The sequence below is a fragment of the Micropterus salmoides genome, unplaced genomic scaffold, assembly GCF_014851395.1.
Source record: "Micropterus salmoides isolate LMB-PRFRI ecotype aquatic unplaced genomic scaffold, ASM1485139v1 Ms_hic_scaffold_9, whole genome shotgun sequence".
NCBI lineage: Eukaryota > Metazoa > Chordata > Actinopteri > Centrarchiformes > Centrarchidae > Micropterus > Micropterus salmoides.
The window spans coordinates 29,710,502-29,729,046 of record NW_024044681.1 but is presented as its reverse complement, the minus strand read 5'-3'; the positions used below and the strand labels follow the sequence as shown (position 1 = coordinate 29,729,046).

General features: G+C 39.6%; 1 protein-coding gene across 1 annotated transcript; it reads right to left on the bottom strand.

Annotated features, from left to right (window-relative positions):
- Window positions 1-551: 551 nt before the first annotated feature.
- On the bottom strand, window positions 552-10,168 carry adssl (adenylosuccinate synthase, like). Its single transcript, XM_038708831.1, has 13 exons — window positions 9,895-10,168; window positions 9,230-9,332; window positions 6,438-6,506; window positions 6,029-6,079; window positions 5,888-5,954; window positions 5,088-5,195; window positions 4,310-4,391; window positions 3,853-3,979; window positions 3,612-3,766; window positions 3,188-3,312; window positions 2,955-3,052; window positions 1,531-1,680; window positions 552-1,415 (listed from the first exon to the last, which is right to left on the bottom strand). The coding sequence occupies exons 1-13, from the start codon at window positions 10,126-10,128 to the stop codon at window positions 1,363-1,365; spliced, it is 1,422 nt and encodes a 473-aa protein (XP_038564759.1). The 5' UTR covers window positions 10,129-10,168; the 3' UTR covers window positions 552-1,362.
- Window positions 10,169-18,545: the final 8,377 nt, after the last annotated feature.

Here is an 18,545-nt window from a genome sequence, read left to right as displayed (position 1 = left end):
TGCAGATTTATCAGAAGTGCTTTATACGTCTGCTGTCAGCCTCAACTACACAGATTATACAGAAATACTAAAGAAACACTGTCTCCATTACATAGTTTGCCTAACAGAAAACACTGCTTGGTTTATTTTTTGACTACAAAATATCCTGCACTGTAAATATCTTTTGGATGGACACAATTTGAAAAAGAAAATTCCTGTTCTTAACGTCTCTCTTGTAGGATCATGTTGATCAAAGGGGCAATAATTCAAAATAAGTCCCCATTCAAGATTTGCAGGTATTTAAATACGTTCCTATCAATTCATAATGAATAAGACTGCAACAACCAGAAATGTGGTAATCATTTTGGTTATGTTATTTTACATGTAAACCCCTACACAGACTGTATTTTCTTTATATTAATATTCTTAAGTGTAGGATGGTTTCAAAACAAAACATGTTCATACCTTTCACATGAACACCTGAGAACAATTACCTTCTCGAAAATATGCTTTCCAGACTTAAAAGGCTTAACCATTTACAAATAGCTCAATAAAAAAAAAGAAACTAAATGTATTTTTGTTAAGTTTATTGATAACAGCAAGCTGAGTAGGAGCCTTTTACACTGACACATTGAAATATACTTTAGTACATTACAGCCGTTCTCTTTACATCTACACAAAGTCCTCAAATACCAATGCCTTTGCATAAACATGGAATTTCGAATTATTTTCCTTCAGTTATTATGAAGAAAACATGTCTTCAAACTCAGACTGCTTCTTGTTGATTTATCCGTCTTGAGGTTGATTTAAAAAGCAATGTGTTGGTTCCAACAATCGTCATGAAAATGTTATTACAAACTTAACATCTGAGATGCATTCATGTTTTAAAAGTGTTTTAAAATTGTTCAATACAAAAGTTCACCATCATACAGATCATAGGATGGTTTTTCCATCTCTTTACAAAGCCTGAAAATAATCTTGTTGCGACGTCCTTTAATATGAAGGCTTCAAATCTGTTCATTTATTGCTCTTTAAATAAATGTAAAAAAACAACAACAACAAAAAAAAAAAAACTTAAATCAAAAGTAACGTGGTGAACTGATATTAAGATTAATAAGCCTGTGGAATGGAATAGAGAATGATAGATGTATTTGCACCAGGTTTTAAAAATTAACACCCTAATAAATATAGAAAACATTACGTGGAATGCATAAATGATATCTAAGGAGTCTTTTAAATGGGATGCACAAGTATCAACTAAGCTTGCTGGTGAAGTATTTCCTTTAGGACATAGTTTGCATTTAAATTCCTCTTGTAATCCCATCAAAACCTTAAATTATTATCTGAGCTGTTGTTGAGGAGGACTACAGGTCCGCAGACGGATCAAAACAGTTTGATCATGCTCTCTCTGGACTTGCCGACTCCAACCCACTTCACTGAAATAAGAGAGAAAAAAAGAAAAGACAGACAAGATGTGACTGACACATTTGGCAAAGCGAAGAAGAGTTTGGCTGCAATCTCTCCATTAATATAATGTGGCTCTTTACAAACCTGGCACTTGCAGGAACTCCTCGATGAAGTGAATGTAATTTTGTGCCTGCGACGGCAGGTCCTCGAAGGTCCGGGCTTCCTCTGTGCTGCAGCACCAGCCGGGTAACGTCTCATACTCCACTGACACCCGCGTCAAAACGTCCATGTTCGCTACAACACAAGCACGACAACACTGAGTTACAATTTTGGATTTATTCCCGCACTCTCTTTCCATGTTTGGGCTCCGCCCATCGAAGCATTGAATCTTCGACTATTCGAGGTCAGCCCTAAAAACTGTATTACAGTCATCGGAAAAGGCAGCCGGGGTTTTGATTAAAGAGCAGCGGACCTTGAGACGATCCACCTGCCGGATCAACCAGACCAGGCACAAGGGCGGGTGCTCCAGGAAAGAGAGCATGGGATAGGAGTCATGCCGGCCCAGCTGTACCTGGCTAAGGTCCGGTCTGGACAAAATGTTTTTATGTAACAATGAAAACATATCGTCACTATCTATCACAGCTGTTGACATTCTGCTTGGTGTGTATGTGTATAAATTACTGTATAGATTGTTTTATTTTATATGCTACCCTATTCTAATATAATATTCTCATGTTCTATGTGTGTAGCATGAAAGGACTAAAATCTTACATTTCATTGTACGACCTTGTGTTGCACAACAATAAAAAAATGACCCTGACATGTTGAAATCAGTGTTGACATGCTGGCAGAGAGCAGCTGCAGCGTCATGAGGCAGAAAGAGAAAACTTGTTTTATCATCACCTGGTTCATTAGCTTAACAATTCAATTTTCTCCATTTGGCGGTACAAACAAAGAGAGAGAGAGAGAGAGAGAGAGAGAGAGAGAGAGAGAGAGAGAGAGAGAGAGAGAGAGAGAGAGAGAGAGAGAGAGAGAGAGAGAATATGCTGCAAAATAGATTTTCAAAAACCCAAGATGTTGCATTTCCTGATAGCAAAAGCTGACCCATGTAAAATAAGACATTAGCAAGCATTAAAGCAATGTTCATTCACCAGCAACCAAATTTTAGTTTGTAGCTTTGAGAATAAGCTCCTCTCCTGGGTTTATGGTAATTATGTTTGTGGCACTGAAACATGTGTGGACAGATGGATCCTCTTAAACATGAATGTTTTAAATAATAGATTAGGACATCAAGGTCAAATGTGACCAAACATTTACACGGCACTCATCTAGTACTGACAGATTCACAACAATATCATCCAAGTCTTTTATTCAGGTAAAATTGTTTTACTGGTTAACTGGTTCCAGCTTCTCAAATGTGTGAGGACTTGCTGTTTTACATCACTAAAAGGTGTCTCTCTAGGTTTTGGTAGGTGCAAGTCAGACACAAAAAGCAATTTGAAGATGTTACGCTGACTTTCCAGAAGGCTTGAGCAGATCTCTAAAACTTGTAAGTGGGAAAGACCTACCTGGGAAACTTGGTAGAGGTTGTCCATCAACCTTATAGGCCACGCCCACTTTAATCTCCTTCAGTGTGTCCAAAATGTCCAGCTTCGTCAGGGCAATTCTGCAAGAGAAGAAGTCACTCTGCTCAACTCTGATGACAGTGGACAGTCGAGTGCGTGATGAAGCTCATGTCTAAACTGAGTATTTACATCAGCAGGTAAGGATAATATTCTGAAAAGGTGTGATGGTTCCTTACGCAGAGAAGCCATTGACCATGTGAGCGTATCTGACCAAAATCAGGTCCAGCCATCCACAACGCCTCTTTCTGCCCGTCGTCACACCAAACTCTTTCCCTTTGGACTGTAACAGGTCCCCAGTCTCCTAAAATACAACAAACAGGAAACTGTCAACTGTGGAAGACAAAAAGGATTTAAAAGGGATATCGTGTTGATTTTGCCTGTTTTGACACTTTCATGTAGGGACAAACAGCTGAGCACCTGCCCCCTTTCCATTATTATCCTGATCAGATTCATACACTCACGCAGAGAAGCAGCACACTCCTCTTAAGTTAACCACTGAGCAGTCACAAAGTAAACTATCTAGCGCACATTGCTGGCAGACTTTGGTAACCTTTCACCTTTGAGTTAAAAGTGTCACCAATTCATTGTGTCTTTACTCACATTAACTTGCTCTGTTGGGAAAGCACCAACGCCCACCCGGGTGGTGTACGCTTTAACGACACCGTATACACGGCCAACATATGACGGAGGCACGCCGAGACCAGTGCAGACTCCTCCCACAGTGCAGTTGGAAGAAGTCACGAAAGGATAGGTCCCTGAACGGAGAAACATCTGTTAATCTGAGGCGGCATAACATCCATCCGTAATTCATAAGGCATTCCGTAAACTCTGTGTCGCTCACCAAAGTCGATATCCAGGAGAGCAGCATTGGCTCCCTCCACAAGGATTTTCTTACTGGGTCCAGTAAGGGCTTTGTGCATGAAGTACACCCCATCAGTCACTAGAGGACGCAGTCTCTCTGCATATGCCTGAAAAACAGTGACACCAACTCATTCTTAGTCCATCTCTAGATGTGCTGTTTGAAATCTTCAACTTGTGTATGAAAAAAGAAAACAGTGAACACTGTTCAGCAAAACATGCAACTCCAGCAGCCCTCAATTCAGGGCGTTTGAGAGGCAATAGACACCCGAATCATATGAAACTAGTAAATAAACGCTAATCTCGATTACGGGAATGATGTCAGATTTAACAACAACATTGTACATGGTCTGTTGTCAACATATCAATGCTGAGTCAAAACTATTGTGATATGTGATTCTGTCTGTATTTCCTGGCTCTAAAAGATAGCCTGTCCTCACCTTCAGCTGCTCCAGTTCACTGTCAATGTCGATGTTAAGGTTTGGATACATCGTCAGGAAATGTTCTGCCAACATACGAAACCTGAGAGAAGGACGGAGTCTGCTTACACATGTTCAGTAAGCGTCTGCATGCAAATATATCTCCACAACGTAATTCCACACATGATATGGAGGACAGACAGGCTATAATAATGCTTCCATGAAAGAAGAGTGCCAGCAGTTTCCACATGTGTAGCACGGCCAGGTGTTGCCACCTGGTGGCAAGAGAAGATACAGACGCTACAATTATTGAGGCAATGCTTTATGACACCTGCAGAATATAAATCTGCCCCTTGTGATGAACTACGGACGCCCTAATGTCTATAAAGTCCTCTTACAAATGCAGAAGATTGCTTTGTCAAAATACAATTCAAATGCTTTCAAAATGTATCCTGAACTCACACTTTTTTCTTGAGAAGTTAATTTATTACATTTTGGGATGGAAACAGAGCTGCCCCCTTATAAAAGAGTTGCTCGTCACAGTATTGCAAAACAAAAAAATGACATTAAATTCTCTGCACACTTTGAAAAGATTCACCATCCTGATCACTGCTTAATTCAAAATCTCTTCAATGTTGGAAATATTGAACCTGGCATGGTCACCTCAAAAGCTGATCTGAGGTTCCCAACAGCAGTCTTTGACACTTTATCTAATTTAAGATCACTTACCATATCGTAACAAAGAAAATAAGAAAATTTAAGAAATGAGACCGGGGGGGGGACAAACAAAACAACTCACTTGTCTTCAAAAACCTTGAAGTCTGATACAAGGTCACAGACTCGCAGACCGTTGCGAGCTGCTTTGGATGAATAGGCAGGGCCGATACCCTTCTTAGTGGTTCCCAAACTGGAGAACAAATAACAACACAGCATTAATAACTCGGACTGCACTAAATATAAAAAACCTTTTTACATTCAAAGCTTGTATTGGAGATTTTCGAATAAAGCTTCAAATATCCGTTGTCATATTTTATGACATCATCCCAAAAAAAGTAAATATCCTTGAACAAAATCCTCAATTCAAACAAAATGACTCAGATTAAATGAGTGAAGACTTTTTTATTAAATCATTAATTAATATAACTCAACATAACACATGAAGGCAGCAGGCTAATCGCAAAATCTGAATAGTGCAGTGCAGGCAACAATGTCACAAACTGCTAGAGCCGAAAACAGATTTTTGTTATTGTGGTTATATAAATGTAATTTATGGTGCCGTCAGACCGCACTGTTAATACATGTACATGTGAATTTTAGATGATTACATTTATCTTTTTTCAATAAAAAAAGACTTTTGGAATAACCAATGCTCTGGAGTTACTGGAAATGTTTGGATCTCCCTGGGATCTAAGTCTACAAATCTGTAATACTCATATTTATCTGCAGCTGTGCAGAAATACAGGCTTTTAACAGAATTAATAGACATGGAGAGAAAAAAAAAGAAAGAAAGGTTGATTTAAATTTGAATGTCTATGTTATGAATGAAGCTTCAAGCTATTTGGTACAGCCCTATTAATAACCATAATGAACTAGACTTACTTTTTCCCTTCTTGTTGCTGCCGCTGCTGCTCCTGGATCCCATCAACCGCTTGATGGAAGTTGAACACTAGAGGCAGATAAAAGTGACGAGTAAGAGGACATTTCTAATTCAAACGCTTGAAAGAGAAAAGGCTTACTCACCAATGTGAGCACGATCGGATATCTTTAATCTCTCCTCCCATCCCTGTAATCCTGCACACAACAAATCCCACATTACATTTGCACTACATCAAACATCTGTATATAGCAAAAAAAAAAATTTAAAAAAGTGTCAGCAGGACAATATATCATTTTCACAACAGTAGTGAAAGCACTTGTCTTACAAATAAGTGAGCCATGACAGTAAGCCACTAATCACATGACCCTGAAAGTGAAGCAGCTAGATGGAATTCAGCCATCATTCATTTTATTATAATTTAAGCCTGTTATTTTCCTACTGACGTGTCAAAATATCTTCCGTGAAAAAGGTCCATTTATGAATACCGACGCTGGTTTCTAAGGAAGACAATGTGCATATATCACTGCATCCTTCCTCTTTTGAAAACTTTACCTTTGCCTTTCTGCAGGTTCTTTTCTGCCTCCTCAAACAGACCTGGAAGGTGTATCACCACCCCGTTACCTGTAATGTAAAATGAAACCTCAAATGAAACAATCCTCATGAGAATTGACCTCACGCACTATTTCACAAGTCATTTCTGGTGACTAACAACCTGCTAATGTTTTACAAGGGGTTTTATTTATATAACATGATATTTTTACCAATCACTTGAACAAGTGTTCCTTTAATGTTTCCTCTTTTCTCATTTCATGGTTTCATAATACTGGGGGGAACAAAATAGCTACCAAAAAGAGGAAACGCAAAATCAAGAACACACGTCTGTAGGAACACTGGGTATATTTACATTACCAGTGGACAGACTTCAGTGTAATTTAACCTATAGTTGCCCTTTGTGTTACTTTGTCACTTAATAGTCCCTGTAGGTCTTCTGTGTGTGTTGACTGTTGTATCCGTGCATACTCTCAGTTTATTACCTACACCTCACTAAAACAACAGCACTGCAATAAATTAGAGCTTGACCGATTTATCGTTTTGTAGATATTATTGGCCGATATAAGCTACTCGCAGATAAATCGGCATCGGCGTTAACAACAGGCGATTTATGACTATTAAAAAGGAAAAGTAGCTCCTGGTCGCTCTCGCACTCAGTGTTCAGGTCAGGGACTCAGCGAGGTCCCTTTTGAAACTGAAGGGATTTTTTTTCTTCCTTCTGCAAAGTAACCTCAAGTTTGGGGGCCTAAACATGCTCGAAAACTCACCAAACGTTGCACATAATTCAGACACATGGAAAAATTGTATTGGTTTCCCGGGGGGGGGGGGGGGGGGGGGGGGGCAAAATGGCTCGCTTGCGCCCCCTACAGAGCAGCCCCCGGACAAAGTTTCACCCACGTGCATGAAATTTCTGTGGTATGTGTATCATGTCCAGACGCACAAAAAAAACTCTTGGAACCATTGCCAAAACCTAACAGGAAGTCGGCCATTTTACATTTAATGGTCATTTTTGCCGATTTACACAGTTTGTACTTTAACAAACTCCTCCTAGGGAATTAGTCCGATAAACTTCAAATTTTTGCTGTGCGATCTAAACCCATGGACGATTACAAGTTGTACTAACGGTTATTATCAGTCGATCAGTTTGCCCGTGGCGTGCTATCAAAAATCGATGATTCGCCATGAAACAGGAAGTTCTTGTATCTTCAGTCTACATGCTCACATCTGCACCAGATTTTACACATATAATAAGAGTCGCGCCCTGAACACATCCACGAGCCAATATTCACTCAAAGTCAAAGCGCCACCTGCTGGCAACAGGAAGTGTCACATTTTTTACGATGTAATGTACTACTCCTAGCAGGTTAGGAACTTCAAAACTGTCCCAGAAAACCCATAACGCACTGATGAAGCCATGTTGAAAAACTCGTGACTTTGCAGTTAATGGTGTGGCGGCAAAGTTAAACTCTTCGCCATGACGCAGGAAGTTGTTGTAACTTGACTGTACATACTCACATCTGTACCAGATTTTACACGTTTGAAAAGAGTCCTGCCCTAAACACATGTACAAGACAACATTCACCCATAGTCATAGCGCCACCTACTGGCAACAGGAAGAGATCTTCAACGAAGCAGCCCCCGCGGCACGTTTTACCCACATGTATGAAATTTTTGTGGTACATGTATCAGGTCCAGATGTATAAAAAAGCCACTTGGAGCGATGTACTAAACACAACAGGAAGTCGGCCATTTTTAATTTTATGGTTATTTTGGGATTTTTTTTTACACACATACTTAAACAAACTCCTCCTAGAGAATTAGTCCAACCGACGTCAGATTTTCCCTGTCTACTCTAAAGCCTTTGACGATTAAAAGTTGTTCAAAAGGTGAGTTTTCGTGAAACGTCGTGCCCGTGGCGTCCAAAATCAATGACTCACCATGAAAGAGGAAGTTGTTTCAACTTCAGTGTACATGATCACATCTGCACCAAACTTTATGTGCTTCATACCAGTCTTGCCCCGAACACATCTACATGTTCATTTATAGTCGTAGTGCTATGTAGTGCCATAAAGGGAACACAGGAAGTGATGATTAACATGTTTGTCCAGCACCCGAAGCGCATTGGAAATTCAAAGCCACATTGGCAGAGCTCCAGAATCTGCAACGCGGCTGCCTCACACCTCGACACGCTACACGTGCAAGGGCCCGCCCAACGCTGCTTGCAGCTTTAATTATTATTATTATTAGTAGTACATTGGTATTTTTTATAGTTTTGTTTCACTGGCCACCACCTACACTAATTACTTTAATGTTCATTTGTAGTAGTACGCCATAACTTAAAACAAATCAGATATCTTGGTATGCTCTCAACATAACAAATGTTAGGGATAATCTTTGTTTATGTTGTGTGTTTCATAAAATAAGGGGAAAAAAGAATCACAGCATATGGGATTTTAAATATTTTTAAAATTTATAAATATACATTTTTATATTTCAAATATTGAAACATCGGTTGGGCTCTACAATAAATCCTACCCTCTGGAAAGTGTTTGTGGACACAGTACTAGAAGAAAAATGACCATAAGGAGATGAATAAACACCACTCTAGATCAGTTTAAAAGTGAACAAATACAATTATAGTAATTACTATAAAAGCAGGGTCACATAACTGAAAAGGCTTCCCTGGTGTGGGTTTGATGTTCCCCCTTATAATGGTCATATACTGATGTTTTATTAGGCTCTTTATCTTCCTGCCAAGTCTTTCGATATAACACACAAGGGTTGTCTCCTACCGATGAAGGAGACAGCCTTCTTGTTGAGCACTCCACTGGGCAGCAGGTGGAAGTCATACTCCACAGAGTCCACAACCACGGTGTGTCCTGCATTGTTGCCTCCCTGCAAACAGTACAAACAGTCAACTTGCTTTCTGATGCAACACAACACTGAAGGAGTTCACAACAGAAAGCATCAACACTTGAGGACAGGTACAGTGTTTAGTCTGCTCTAACAGCTCAGCCAACAGGGTCCAATTATTTACTTCCTGCATTAACAGAGTTTGTAGTTGGTTATAAAATAATAAATACTAAATCTCTGCTAAATGTCATTGGGTTGACTGGAAAGAGAGAGGGGAACAGCTTGGTAACAACTGCGCCTTATAGTAACAATCTCTGGATATCAGTATGTGGAGGTCATTTGCTGTATTCAGAACACATTTTGCTACCACGCCAGCAGGTAAAAAGAGAAACAGCTTAGCAGTAGGCTACTTGTTAGCTTCAACTTAGCACTTCCACATCCGGGAGGTCAGACAAGGTTGTTGACGTCGGAACCAGGTCATGAATATTTAACGGCAGCTAAACGGTAACTACTCTCCCCAAACTCTTTCCCATTAACAACGTCACTTTGTGAAGCAGTCATTCCGAGTGTTAATTGTGAAGTTAAATCGGCAGCGTTAATATACCTGGCACCTGCATACAATATCCGCATCCATTGCGAGCAAGTCCACAACTTTTCCTTTGCCCTCGTCGCCCCACTGCGCTCCGAGCACCACGGTCACTTTGTTCTGAGGCTCCTTCGGGACACGGAGAAGACTCTCCTGCGAGACACTCTCCCGTGGCCGTTTAACGACCGGTTCCCCGTTCAGGGAGACGGTCTCTCGTCCGTTAACGTTAGCCATGGTGCTATCGGATGCCATGCTGTTGTCTGCAAACCGGAATATCGTTTTACCGCGTTTCTCCGCGTCACGGGAAGTGCTCGTCCGTCGCTTCACCGCTAGATGGCAGTGTTTCTGCTTAAATAATTTCTGCTTCTGAATATCAAAATACATCTATTTAGGCTCAGTTATCAGTTTATTCTCCCTATAAATCTGTCAGACTTACTATATTCGATTAACTGGCACACAGACGTTGTATCCAACTCGGTTTATTTAAATACCACGGCCGTTGAATTGACACCGCTATTCACGAAGAGTACACTAATACAGTGTGATTCACTCCTCTCCACTTCCGCCTTCGCTTTAATCCTCTGGACAGACTGCACAGCTCGTTTTGTGCACTTATTGAGGTTTGTGCTTCTAAATGGTCGGAATAACCATACAGTATGGTCCATACTGGACACGAACATACTTTGCATTTCTGGCTGTCTTTTGGCCTTTGACGGTTTATTATGATAGCAAAGATACTTAGATAAGGAGTTTCAAAAACGTTTTTCAGATGGTTTTACTCGTTAACTGATTGAAACACACGCCTTAATAATTAATTGATCGGAGGCAAAATCATCTCCATCAAATCCAATGCTTTAAACCTAATAAAAGGAGGCAACTGCCTTGGTTCAGCGTGTGTAAGCTGGTTAGCTGTTTATTTGATAACATGCACAATTTGAGCACATCGTCTTTTAAAATGTGTCAAAATGTAGAGTAACAGCGCCCTCACTGACTATAATCAGTTGAAGGTTTCAGGTCTGGTGCCATCTGACTGATTCAATGCTACAATGTGTGCATGAAGGTGGTCTTATTAAGAGCTAGGTGGCAGCAGAAGCAACATTTTAAATGTGTGTGTATAGCCTACTTGTAAGGGCCCTGTCATTCTAAAATTTGCATTTAATCAAAACACAACAAACAAAGAAACCTAGAGTGTATGAATGTGGCCAAGTTATATTCCAGCACATGACTGTTGGTTTTCTGGACCACAATCTGTCTGATCAAACAGTGTTTGTAGTAATTTGTGGTTTAATTAGTAAGCAAACAAAGCCATTTGCAGTTATTTGGATTTTTGTTGTCATTTTGTGGTAATATGATCATAATTTATTTGACAGGCTGTTCAAGGTGTGTGTGCACATGGACTGTATGGACTCACTCACTGTTATAAGGAACATCCCACCAATATTAATGGCTGGGTCTTATCTAGATAAATGTTGATGCATATAAACACACAAACTAGCTGCTGAGAATTTACAATATTTAGTTTTAATCATTAATCCTTAGTAAAATTTAAGAGTCCAATGAACAGTTTTTCAAAACAGTGACTTATTAATAGAACAGAATGCAAAAGTGAAAGTTTGGTGGCTGTTATGCATGCACACTTTATTGCCACATCATATATTATTATTAATTAATAAGTAATTTTACCATGTTGAAAAATTGTAATTTGTAAGCTTTGTTTATTTATGATCCATTTCATGTAAAAAATAAATTTAATTATTCTGAGTTTGGGTGCTCCAGTATGTCAAGTAGACCACGTCAACTTGTCTCCATTAAGGCTGAAACAGCAGTCGAGAATGGCGTCGGCACTTCCTGATCCCAGTCACTTTCATTTATACTGAGGACATTTCAAAATCTGTAGTGCTTCAGCATAACATGAGGTCAGTAACTATTTGTACTGAGGTAACTTCATCTTTGCTATTCCTTTAATGGTACTTTTAATTATTAGTATTTCATAATCATGTGTGCTTAGCATTCTGGCACCTGTGTCCTTGTTTTTGTTAATCCATTGTAAGATAATTATTACATGCTTAGTTTTCCCAGTCCCTTTAAAGCTACTTTGTGGTTTTGAATTACATAAATGAAACAGACTCGACTTTCTTTGGCAACACATTAATCTTGCACAGAATAAATGACAGACTCATCCACGCACAAAGTAGCACATTCAGACTTTATTCATTTTAAAAGATGTTTCAAAAACAATAAATGTAAAAGCCACAAAAGTCACAGTTGGTCCGTTGATGCACCAGCTGTAGACACATCCATGAAACCTTCTTCTTGCTTAAATCTGTACACGTTCAGAAGGACTAACACAGCAGTGGCCTACAGAACTGACAGGCAGATGTTACAATCACTGGCTGTCAATTCATAGGTCATCACCTTGTGCCCCATCGCTCTTCAGCTGCTTCAGAATAAAAACGACTGTGTATGTTTTATTAAACTGTGAGCTTTGTGATGAATCAGCAAGACTTAAAAGTCAGTTGAAGTAAAAAAAATAAAATAAAAACTTTGTTAAAGTAAGAATTCAGGCTTCATGTTGTGTCTGGCGGCTCTCTGCACGTAACAGCACCTCCACTGGAACAGACACAGCTTCCACATGGAGTTGCTGTTACATCCAGCAAGCACCAGAAGGCTCATCACTGACAGCAAACTGCAGCTTCTCCACTTGTTCTCCAAGCCAGGCATGCTACAGATGGACAAACCTGATGATGAGATCACACTTCCAGTTCCTTCAGAGGGGGGTTGGGTGCTGGTGTGGAAGTACATGAGATGAAAGTGAGAGAGACAGAGGAGAAAAGCAGCAAGAGAAAGCATCTAGGTCAACTCAGGATCTGGACTTGGAGGCAGCTGCTTTAGTACGCGAGGCGTTTCCACTTGCAAGTGACTTTGACCAGGCAATTTCCTCCTCCCCGTTTTATTGCCTGAAGTAGACGGCGTACGCTCTTCCAACAGCACGGCCAAAGGGCCAAGGCTTGTATAGATAACACAGATTTTATGGTAGCTGTCAACATGAGGGCGCTTTTCAATATGTGAATGTATGGGTGTGTCTGACCTATGTACCTGCAGGCCCCGATTTCCTGCTTACACTGACATTTGTCCTCCTAAGTACTAAAAGATTGTCAGTTTGAACTAACTAACTAACTAATTAATTCTGCAGTGTATGGTTTTCTTTTTTGTCCTGTCTTGTTCAGCCTGCAGAGTAACATCTTTGTAGACTTTGCCTTGTAGTAAAACTGCACATAAAAAACAGAACACTTAAGCAATTGAATGATTAGACCTGTTAGACCATCTGTTCTTGCACTTGGTCGTTTTTTATTCTGTTGAATTTAGCAATCAGACTGCATCCATCGCTCTCTGCCTCTTCAAAGAACATTAACGTTAATTACTAGAATTACACCTAGTTTGTCTTATTCAATAACCGTACCAAAAAACAAATAATAACATTACTGGCCTGACAAACAAATACATTTTTCAAATATTAGAAAAGACAAAAGCACCTAGTTAAGGTCTTCAGCGTATTAAACTAAGGAAGGCCGATTTAATGTAGTAAAATATTATGGTGAATATTTTATTTTCTGGTTTACACCTGCTTTTGTCTGGTATTCTTTACGGGGAAAAAATAATTGGAGTTGTCCTTGTCCATTGTTTTAATCCTGCAAATTTCACATAGAAGAGCTGTACTCACCTTTAGATGCAACAGGCCCTGGTGGCTTTCACAAGACGAGGCCAAAGGTTTGCAGAGCAGCAGGGTGTCATGACACAGGGAGCCGGACAGCAGAGCAGCAGAGTTGAAATACAGAAAAAGTAGAAGCAGAGCAGACAAGACAAGACAAAGACAGGCGAACACAGAGGGTGATACTGACGGTGAACTGCAACTAAAAGCAGCGCATTTTGATGTAAATGGCAGCAATGATGGCGAAGCAATGGCAGCGAGGCAGAGCGGCCAGTTTAAGAGATCAGGGTTTGGTTGGAGGTTAATTATTACACTTGCAGTCAATATTTAACAGGGCTAGCGCCCTGCCCCTCAGTCCAACATCCTGATTCCACACCGACTGACACAGAGGGTAGGGCATCTCTTTTGTGCCCTGCAAAAAATATGTATTCAGCGCCTCACATGGCCTGCAGAAGAAACCCTAACCCAACCACTGCAAAATGTCGTTTTTCTGAGTCTTGAAAAATTTAACTCAGTGTGACCAACCATGTTGTAATTCACAAGACGTTTGCATGAGGTTTATGTTGTAAAAGAAGCTCCCTTGAGGCCTTCTTATCTACCAACCAAAATGGTCTAGGCAAACTGAGTTGAAAGTGTAAACACTCCCTCCTACGCTTATTGTTTGTGTTTTAGTTGTAAACACAGCATGACACGAGCTACAGCATGACATGAGCTACAGCACGACGTCCTAAAGTATCAGCACGTGAGCCCAATCTATATTTACTGTGGCATCCATCTTTCTCACATACACACACTGATGCAGAATTTCTGGCATAAGCAGATATGAAACCCAGGGCTATGAAGCAACAGCAAGCAAAGGACTGTGTGAACAACAGCACAATAAAAGGCTGATTGAATGAAAGATTGGTGGAGAGGAGGATGGTGCAGAGTTGCCAACAGTTAGTAGCGTAACAAACAATAATCATAAACACACTGAGAGTAAAAGACCTTTATTCGAATTGAATACAGATATACTAAGCTATGGTAAATTACCCTGAATGATAAACATTTTAACTTTAGGGTAAGTGTAAACCTTGTGTAATGCCTTGTGACACAAACTACTAGTAGTAAACTGTTGAAAGCTAACATTAAAACATTAAAACATCTTTTAAGATTACTGGAGTGCCTATCTCCTACCAACAACCTGTAATACTTTAATCTTATGTACTCTGAATTTCTGGGTCCCCTCTGCCATGGATATTATTCTTATATCTTTCCTCTCTGATCTGCTGGAGTGCCTGGAAAATAAAAGAGATGCTGTCAGGTCAAAAGTTGTTTAAGTGATATTAACAGGTTCATAACGAAACTGAATGTGTATCAACATGAAAAGCCATTGTTCCACTGTTTTTCTGTCTTCATGTAGACATTTCCTCATGAGAATCACTGTTTTAAGTTCCGCACTATGTGACTGCAGCACTAACTACTTTAATGTAGTTGAAAATGTATAATGTGTTGTGAAATATAGACATTTTTCTTCTAAGTAGCAGCATTTACATGTTCGGCCTCCTCTCTTATTCATATACTTGGGCTATCTTATCAGAAGTTCAGGGGATTGGTATGCCTGAGTGCAGAGTCCAGTGTCTCTAAGACAGAATATGTGCCCAGCATTAATCCGCCACACAGATAAAGTTGTTTCTTGCTCCTTTGAATTGACGGTGCCTAAAGTCATAATAATTTATGCTGCAATTCAGATCCGATAACAACATCAATCTGCTGAGCATGAAATTATCTTGTGCGCAAGGTCACACGCAGTCCTTAAGTTTTAGCTGAGGTTGATCTCATTTCAGAAATGATTGACTGTATTAAGGTAGGTGTTGTTTTAATGGACATATTATTCAGATCAAGCTCAGTTTGCTTTGCTTATCTAATATTACAACAACCTCTAGCTTTACTCTGTTACTTCTTTCTTTAATTTTGTTTTGTCAGCTAATTATATTTGGTTACATGTGGACTGAGTTTTATTGAGAGGGTCCCTCACAAGCTCCTATTTGCCTCTATTCCACATTTCTTACTTTACTTTTTGCGCTTTCTATATTTATCTCATAGATTTTGTGGTCCAGTCGTGCTAAACTCAACTGAGAAGCTGAGATCAAAAGAGCATGCTACTTCAAAGCTTCAAACACATTTCCACTTCACACAGCCAGGCCTCAGATATCTGATGACAAATGTTTCTCACATGAAGAGCACACTTTTTGGTTGACTGGTTTGAATTTTCTAACATTATGTCAAGAGAAATCCAGTCGTGTAACAGATCATATTAAGTAATCCGTCTGCAGTTTCTTCATATTTTCATTTCCAGACATCTGGGCATTGTATTTGAAAACACATCTTTAAGGAAGCTGCAGTATAACAATAAGAGGACAGTGTTTAAAGACCCTGAAAACTTCTTTTCTCAATAAGCTTCTTACTATGAGTAATGGGATCCTATATGAACAAGTTATTTTTCTCAAGTTAGAACAGTTTTAATTATTTCACTTGAGAGATTTCTGTATTTCACTGTGTTCATCTTGCTGGTTTCAAGTGGGAGGAGCTCAGATGGAAAAAGGTGATGTCACATACCACGCACCAATCTGGGTTGAGCAATATTTGAATAAAAATCTGATGAGTGCTGCATTGTTTTATAGTTGTCTGATCAAACCACACCCACACATTCCTGATGAAGTAGATTAGTGTTTAACTAAGGGGGGGCTGGCCAATAGAGGGCGATAAACTGCTGCCCTCCTACAAAAAAAAAGAATTCATTATTATCATCAATTGTATTATTAAATTATACACATTTTCAAATGTCTGGCCTGCTTCTGAATATCATAGTCCAATCAGATGCAGAGTACCGCCGCTTTCATGCAATTTCAGTCTGGTTGAAAAGAGCCCAGATCACGCTGGTGTAAAGGCAGATTCTATGGGTTCAGGGTGGTGGTGGTGGGAGCTTGCACTAATGTATTTTTGTCATACATAACCTGGTGCCTTCACATGCTCCTTGAATGGTTCCATTTGCCGATTTGGTAAGTCGTTCTTCTGACTTTGGGGTGTTCATGAGCTTTTATGTTATGATGTGGAAATAACATGGAAGGGGCTTGAGACATACAGCCAAACAACAGCAATAAACAGCAGACATAAGAAAACAACGGAGGGAGAATGAAAAGGAGAAACAGTTAAGTAAAATAAATAAACACAGCACAGCAATGAGAAGGGAAATGATAACAATTATATTCAATAAATAAGTTACTGATATACATAAAGAATAATGCAGCTACCTGTTGACAACTATTGACAACCTAAATTTGTTTGTGTGTGTCTGTGAGTGTGTGGGTGTATGTGTGTGCATGCATCAAGCTGTGCCCCACAAACCCAAGGCTGGCCCAGACCCTGAAAGTGGGCCCTGCCCCCCCAGACAGCCACCCCCAAAGTAGCAGGCCAAAACCCAACCCGACAACACAGGCTAGGCGGAGCAAGTCTGCATGGGATAGGTGAAGACCTACTAGATATTTTGACAAATTCCAACCAGACTTCCAGGGAAGTGCTTATGTTAATGCTTTTAAAGCAAGTATGATGTTTAATACTGGAGCATATCAGAATTTTTTTTCCCTTACAGAATGTTTGTTCTATGGCCATCCATGAGTGGTCAAGTGGGCTTCGATTGATTCATTCAAAGATATATTGTAGTCTGTTGGCCATAAAGTAATGAAAGAAATTTGGTAGTTCTAAATCACCATAATGTGGAGGTTGATTTTTGCATTAAAAAAATTAGAGATGTTTGAGTCCAGTGACTTAAACCAGACAGCAGAGGGTTTGGTGGGTATTGTTGAAAACAGGTAATTGATTTTGGGCAGGATCATCATTTTTATGGTGGCAACTAGGCGTGTATGTTAGCCATGTCAGTTATGACAGCCTGAAGGAAATATTGACACCCAGATATTATTCCATCATGGTAGATATACTCTGGAAATCACACAGGTGATTTACTCCTGTTAATTGAGTAGACAGATGAGAATTTATCTAGAAGTGTGTTTGTCTCAGACAGAGAAGTTTAGGAGTTTAGGAGGAAAAGTAACACATCATCTGCATAAAGGCTTATCTTGTGTTGTACATTTTATATTTGAATTTCTTTAATAGTTTTATTTCGTCTGATAGCAGCTGCTAATGGTTAAAAAATAATAATAAAAATGGCACAAAGTGAGGGAGAGAGTGGGCAACTCTGCCTGGCTCAGTTGTTAATAAATTCAGTGACACCTGAAGAAAGTCCTGAGCCTTAAAACACATTGTTAATGTTGTGAAATGGTCGCAGTTTGGTTAGGTTTAGGCACCAAAAGTACTTGGTTAGGCTTTGCTTAAATACACCAGTGAGATACTTTGACTTAGTACATGTTTGCAGCGCCATCTCAGTCTGTCAGTGCTCAGCCTTGATGTAGACATGCACATAAAGATACTGTCCTTAAAACTAAAGCATGGTGTCTGTGAACTTACTGGTAGTGCTAGTTAGCTAAGTTTGTTGGCTTTAGCTTGCCGGCTAAAGTGCATATACATTGATGCCACAGCAGAATATAGTGTATGGATGATTACCATTACGTGCACAGGCTGGAGCATTAGCTTCAGCTGGGTAGCTGAAATGACTGGTGATCAGTGTATTTAGCCACCGTTGTTTAAAGTTAACCTGGCTAACCACCTTGTCTTTCGCACTCCAGTGGGAAAGTACATTTCTTTTTACATTCCATTTAAATTGTTTAACTAAGAATATTATTTACTGATGTATTCAGTTTTATTCTTGACTTTTCTGATAACCTTTTACTTTACTGACAATGACACAACAATTTATGTCATACATTTTAACAAGATGCTTTATAAAATATTCTTAATAAAATAACAGATCAGAAGCTGCACTTAGGTTGTTCAGTTCACACAGCAGATTATAGTGCATATTTAA